The 6,069-nt window shown below is 46.0% G+C and overlaps 1 protein-coding gene across 1 annotated transcript; it reads right to left on the bottom strand.

Annotated features, from left to right (window-relative positions):
• Positions 1-1,072: 1,072 nt before the first annotated feature.
• Positions 1,073-2,754, bottom strand: LOC121309938 (C2 calcium-dependent domain-containing protein 4B-like). The gene has a single exon (XM_041243128.1). It carries the CDS (start codon positions 2,633-2,635, stop codon positions 1,754-1,756), a length of 882 nt encoding a protein of 293 aa, XP_041099062.1. The 5' UTR covers positions 2,636-2,754; the 3' UTR covers positions 1,073-1,753.
• Positions 2,755-6,069: the final 3,315 nt, after the last annotated feature.

The following is a 6,069-nucleotide window of genomic DNA, read 5'->3' as shown; positions in this document are numbered from 1 at the left end:
GCAATCGGCATGTTGGAGTCTGGACTGGGGCAGGGTGCTGTGGCTCCCCGTCTTGGGCGCTCACAGCCAGCGATTTCAAACCTGGCGAGACGGTATAACCAGACCCACTCTGCCAATGACGGGCCACCAACCGGGAGACCAAGAGTCACAACACCTGCCCGAGATCGACAGATCATTCTGCAGCACCTTCGTGAAGTCAATTGTTAATCAGCTATATTTGGCATTTTCACATCACATCTAATGAATCTCAGCCAAATATAAGTGATACGTTTCTCTTGATGCTCAGTGTGTGTGTGTGTGTGTGTGTGTGTGTGTGTGTATAGAGAGAGAGATTAAAACTGTATATATAAATATATATATATATATAGAGAGAGAGAGAGAGAGAGAGAGAGAGAATGTTTAAAATGTGAAATAGGAAAAGTGCTGTGTACCAAAATGAACTAAATAAATAAAAAAAAGGTAATGCAGGTGCATATAAATGTGAATAATTATATATATATATGTATATATACATACATATATAGTATGTACATATACAGTATGATGATGGTTCAGACTACAAGTCATTCAGCTGGATGATAAAGGCAATGCAGAAAACAAGCTGAACAGAATGCTAATTTAGTTTAAAAGTTGTAAAGAGACACACACGCCTCAGTTACTTATCGGTCCGCTTGTATTTGTTCTGCTGCTTCTCATCCACACTCTGAACTAACCCCTGCTTCCTATATAGGGTAACCTTTGCCATGAAGCAACGTTTAAAATAGTCATGGGAGTGTTGTGTGATTGAAGTGTGTGTGTGTGTGTGTGTGTGTGTGTGTGTGTGTGTGTGTGTGTGTGTGTGTGTGTGTGCACCTTTGCATTTCAGGTTTGAATGCATGCACGTGTTTTGATTGGGGGTTCACCTTTGCTCTGCGAGCCTCCTTGTGTTTCTCAAGCCTTTTGAGTGCATCGTGTATCGCCAGTGAATGCAGGAGCCTTGCACCCAGAGCCGGGTCTGTCAGAGGTGCGCATCTGATCAGGAAGGTGGATAAGAAGGCAACACTCCACAGCAAATCAGAAATAGAAACCGTGTCTTTTATTTTCATATTTCAAGCACTATATACATATATCAACATGTCAACATATTTTGTTTAATGATAAGAACAATCGATTATTGTTGTCAGAAACGTTCCTTGATAAATCCGAGCCGAGATCCGTGTTCCACTTAATCGTTCTAGGATCCCAACCATTCGATTCAAGTTCGACGCGTCACATCTGGAGTGCTGAAGGATCAAATAAGGAATGACGATTCTGTTTAGAAATCCAGCAAGACTTTCCAGATGCGCGCACTCGAGTCCACGGAGCAGCAGGGTCCGGTGCGCGCATCGCCTGTCGAGTTCACTACAGTACAGAGCAGTGTCGACAAAAAAAGGATCCCTGAAGCTTACAAACATGAGCAGTTATACAGTTCTATACAAACACCCCACAGTTTAAATCAAATCAAAGTTACAAGTTTAAGCCACATAACGCTACAGCAGTACGAGGCTGGTCCGAATCAATTAAGGCTTGTGCTAATTTTATAATAAAATGACCCACATCTGTCTTGATACAGAACCGGTCGTGAGATCCGGTCTCAATCCTATGAGATCTGACACACAGAGCACGCATTGCGCACGAAGGCAGGACTCCAGCTGTCTGGTCCAGTTGTAACAATCTAATAAGATGACGCTTTCTTGTCCCCTGGTATTATATTATCATTACACGTGTCTGCCGGTTACAGTATTTTTGGCACCCTCCGTCTTTCCTGCGACTTTTTCAGAAACGGAGAACCGGGTTTGAGCCTCCGGATAGCGGACAGGTGCTCATTAATCAGCTGCTGTAATTTGCCTTTCCCGACCGGCTTGCTGGTGTTCTTGTCGCCGCTGGAAGCAGCAGTAACGCGCGGCCGGTTCTCCGCTACAGCGCTGCCTGAGCTGCAGAGGCAGGACCGGGGGGCGCCGAGAGCGGTCGCATCGCAAGAAAAAGAGCGACCAGTCTTCTTGCTGGCGGTGGTTCCCGGCTCGGACAGATTACAGAGTTCGGCCAGCGTAGACGACCGGCTTCTGGGAAAGGTGGAACCGGCGCCAGGAGCTGCCGTGGAGCCGGAGAGGAGGCAGGCGTGGAGGGTGTGTGCATCCAGAGTGGCGCAGCTGCCCCGTTTCCCCAGAAAGAGCGCCTGCCTTCGGATCTCCTGGTCGAAAAACAGCGACTCCTTCCTCCAGATGCAGGGGCTCTCGCCCAGGGCGAGGAAGCCGTACGGGGTGGTGATTTTAGCCAGATGGGGCAGCGACATGGCAGCCTGCGTTACCGGGTCCGAAAGATCCAAGAGTCGGTGATCAGCGGCGTGTTGGTCTCCGAGGTCAGCCTGTGTTTTCAACGGCAGCGGGACCGAAGCCAGGCGGTTGCGCCGCGGGCTCGGACTCCTGGAGCGGTCGTATCCCGCGGAGGAGGAAGAGAGTTTGCGGGATGGGATTATAAACTGGGGGATGCGGTCCGGGGTCACCACCATGTCCTGGAGAGCCCAGGACCTCCGTGTCTCCGAGCCGGGCTGGTCTAAGTGCTGGTCGGGACGGCTCAAGAGCAGAGAGCGGTCCTTTCTGAAAGCCAATGCGGGCATTTTCAACGTAAAGCAAAATACACTCAAACCGAAGGAAAACAAAAAAAAAAAACGTGCAACTTATCAAATAAGCCGCTTGTCGCCGAATCTCTAGACTGCCCTCCAACAGAGCGCATCGCGGTTTTATATAGCGCCCAGTGACGTCACATAGCCAAACTCTGCCGGCGACCCGTTGATCGTCTTTTCCAGTAATCACTGTAACCCTGGACCGGCAAACACGGCGGTGTCCCTCCCGGGTCTTAGCGTCCTGCGCATCCGCTGTCTGTCCATGGTACTGAATATCTACTGATCTATTCTACCGGCTCCGATTGCGTAACTCTGTAAGGCTGCGTGAAGTTTTTCTACATCAATTTATAAGACTCATAATGTCTTTGCCTCTTGTATTTGACGAAGGCGATATCATCTATTACCAGCGGAGTACCACAGGGATCAGTATTAGGTCCTCTGCTCTTCCTAATCTACATTAATGACTTAGATTCTGTTATAGTAAGCAAACTTGTTAAATTTGCAGACGACATAAAAATAAGAGGCGTGGCAAACACTGTTGCAGCAGCAAAGGTCATTCAAAATGATCTAGACAAGATTCAGAACTGGGCAGACACATGGCAAATGACATTTAATAGAGAAAAGTGTAAGGCACTGCACGCAGGCAATACAAATGTGCATTATAAATACAGTATGGGAGATCTATGAAAAAGATAATTTGCTTGATTAGACATGTTTTACTTAAAACAGCTCTTAAACAGTTGTAGTTCTAGTTACTTATCAGATGTTATTGCTAACTTGAAATTAAATTAAGAAAATTATCAGTTCAATGAAGGGTCTAGTTCAGTAATTGAGTGCTTGGTTGGAATAAAAACCAGCAGCCACAGGGGGTCCCCAGGACCGAGTTTGGGAAGCCTTGATCTAGACAATGTGGGGAAGCTATAAAAAGGCCAACACAATGCTTGGATATATAGAGAAAAGTGTTTAATTTAAATCAAGGGAAGTCATGTTAAAACTGTACAATGCAATATTAAGACCTCATCTAGAATACTGTGTTCAGTTCTGGTTACCTCGCTACAACAAGGATATTGCTGCTCTAGAAAGAGTGCAAAGAAGAGCGACCAGAATTATTCCGGGCTTAAAAGGCATGTCGTATGCAGACAGGCTAAAAGAATTTAATCTATTCAGTCTTGAACGATGAAGACGACGCATCGATCTGATTCAAGCATTCAAAATCCTAAAAGGTATTGACAATGTCGACCCAGGGAACTGAAAAAAAAAAACCAGGACCAGGGGTCACAAATGGAGATTAGATAAAGGGGCATCAGAACAGAAAACAGGAGGCACTTTTTTACGCAGAGAATGGTGGGAGTCTGGAACCAGCTCCCCGGTAATGTTATGGAAGCAGACACCCCGGGATCCTTCAAGAAGCTGGGAGGATTTTCTTGTTCCATTGCCACCGGGCTTTTTAGGCGGAACACGCAGACGCACACGCGGTTTTCCTGGTCTCCACGGCAACAGCGACGCGCTCTTCCAGTAATCGCTGAATGGAACGGAAGTGTCAGTCATCTGTAGCACAAGCAACCCAGGCAGCAGACCGAGGAGCAGCTCCTGAAGAGACGCGATACCGAATTCAGTGGGGGGGAAGGGGGGCATGCAGCCTGGGCACAGCCGCGTCGAGGCGCCGCTGCGCTCTACATATTAAACACCATTGATATCAATACCGACACGCGTATTACTTCCGATAATAATGCCACTGCTGCTACTAATGCCCTTATAAAACCTGACCACGTTATTAACAACACCACGCGATGATTGCATGTATTATTAATGTGCTTTACCACACCTCGCTAGACTTTACCATGCGTTTGCTATGGAAAAGCCTTTGACGGTTCTAATACGCTTGCTTCCATGTTCTTATGGGTCACATTATAGCTAGACCATTGGAGTGAACCTGACCTACAGCACACTTAACACAGCAACAGCTGTACTGACTTCTTTTTTCTTTAAATTGAACAGGAGCAATTACGCAGGGAAAGCATTAGACCACGCGGAAATAAACAATTAGATTTAGTGCGTAAAAGTGATATTATATATTAATATATACCTCCAGTGTTTGCTCTTTGATCAATAACGTACTTGTGTGTGTGTGTGTGTGTGTGTGTGTGTGTGTGTGTGTGTGTGTGTGTGTGTGTGTGTGTGTGTGCCATCTAGCGGCTATCCGTGTAACTGCAGACGGAGAGAAGCTGTTGGTTTGTCACAGCAAGTTATGAAAGAGACGGGTTTCTGTTCACGGAGAGCTAGATGGTTAGTGAGAGAGGAGTCTGAGTGAAGTTATCCGGCAACAGACTCCCCGCCCCCAGCTGTGCTGCTTCCCTAGAACACGGAGAACACTTCAAGGGAGCGTTCTACTTGTGAGACGGCGCGCTCATTCAAACATTCAGTACATTTCTAAGAGGAGACAGGTATCTATTCAGAGACACCAGGGTATTTAGTAAGTAAAGGGGGTCTGAGTGAGGAACAATGGGCAATACAATCCACACCATTAGTCTTGCTGTAAATCATTTGTTGTTTCCATACGTTGTGTTGGAACTGTATGCCCCTGCCCATAATAAAAGCACAGGGAAGCATTGCAAAACAGATAGGCATGGTAAAGCATAGGGAAGCATTGTAAAGCACAGAGAGGTCTGGTAAAGCATAGGGAAGCATTGTAAAGCACAGAGAGGTCTGGTAAAGCATAGGGAAGCATTGTAAAGCACAGAGAGGTCTGGTAAAGCATAGGGAAGCATTGTAAAGCACAGAGAGGTCTGGTAAAGCACAGGGAAGCATTGTAAAGCACAGAGAGGTCTGGTAAAGCACAGGGAAGCATTGTAAAGCACAGAGAGGTCTGGTAAAGCACAGGGAAGCATTGTAAAGCACAGATAGGTCTGGTAAAGCACAGGAAAGCATCGTAAAGCACAGAAAGGTCTGGTAAAGCATAGGGAAGCATTGTAAAGCACAGAGAGGCCAGGGAGTCAAGGAAAAACATATTAAAACAAACAAAGGCACTCTTTGTTAAAGGCATAGTGTAAGCATGGCGGGGAAACGGCAACGCCTCCCGGGGGACTCTGATAAGGGTGGGTGGGGCCACAACATACAGCACGGCTTTATACTTGTGCTTTTTGAGCAAAATAAATAAATAAATACAAAATCAGGAGAGAGAAGGATCGATGTTTAGGACTAGAGTCACAGGATAACGTATTACAGGAATGCTTTCTCTGAATGACCCCACTGGTCTTTATAAAATAGCTTTCTGTACAGATGCAGTAATGATGGCAGGTGCCTATTTGTTGTTTCTTACAGATTTCAATGAAACATATTTTTGAAGAAAGAAAGCAGTCAATATTAATATTAATTCAGAGAGACAGAGATTTGTATCAAAACGACAGACTTCTTTATTACCTTTGGTG

Source organism: Polyodon spathula, unplaced genomic scaffold (genome assembly GCF_017654505.1).
Source record: "Polyodon spathula isolate WHYD16114869_AA unplaced genomic scaffold, ASM1765450v1 scaffolds_1585, whole genome shotgun sequence".
Classification (NCBI taxonomy): Eukaryota; Metazoa; Chordata; class Actinopteri; order Acipenseriformes; family Polyodontidae; genus Polyodon; species Polyodon spathula.
This window is presented reverse-complemented; position numbering and strand designations above follow the sequence as displayed.

What these genes read in the sequence shown, in the direction of transcription:
- LOC121309938 (XM_041243128.1), bottom strand. Translation starts at nt 2,635, where the DNA reads ATGCCCGCATTGGCTTTCAGAAAGGACCGCTCTCTGCTCTTGAGCCGT.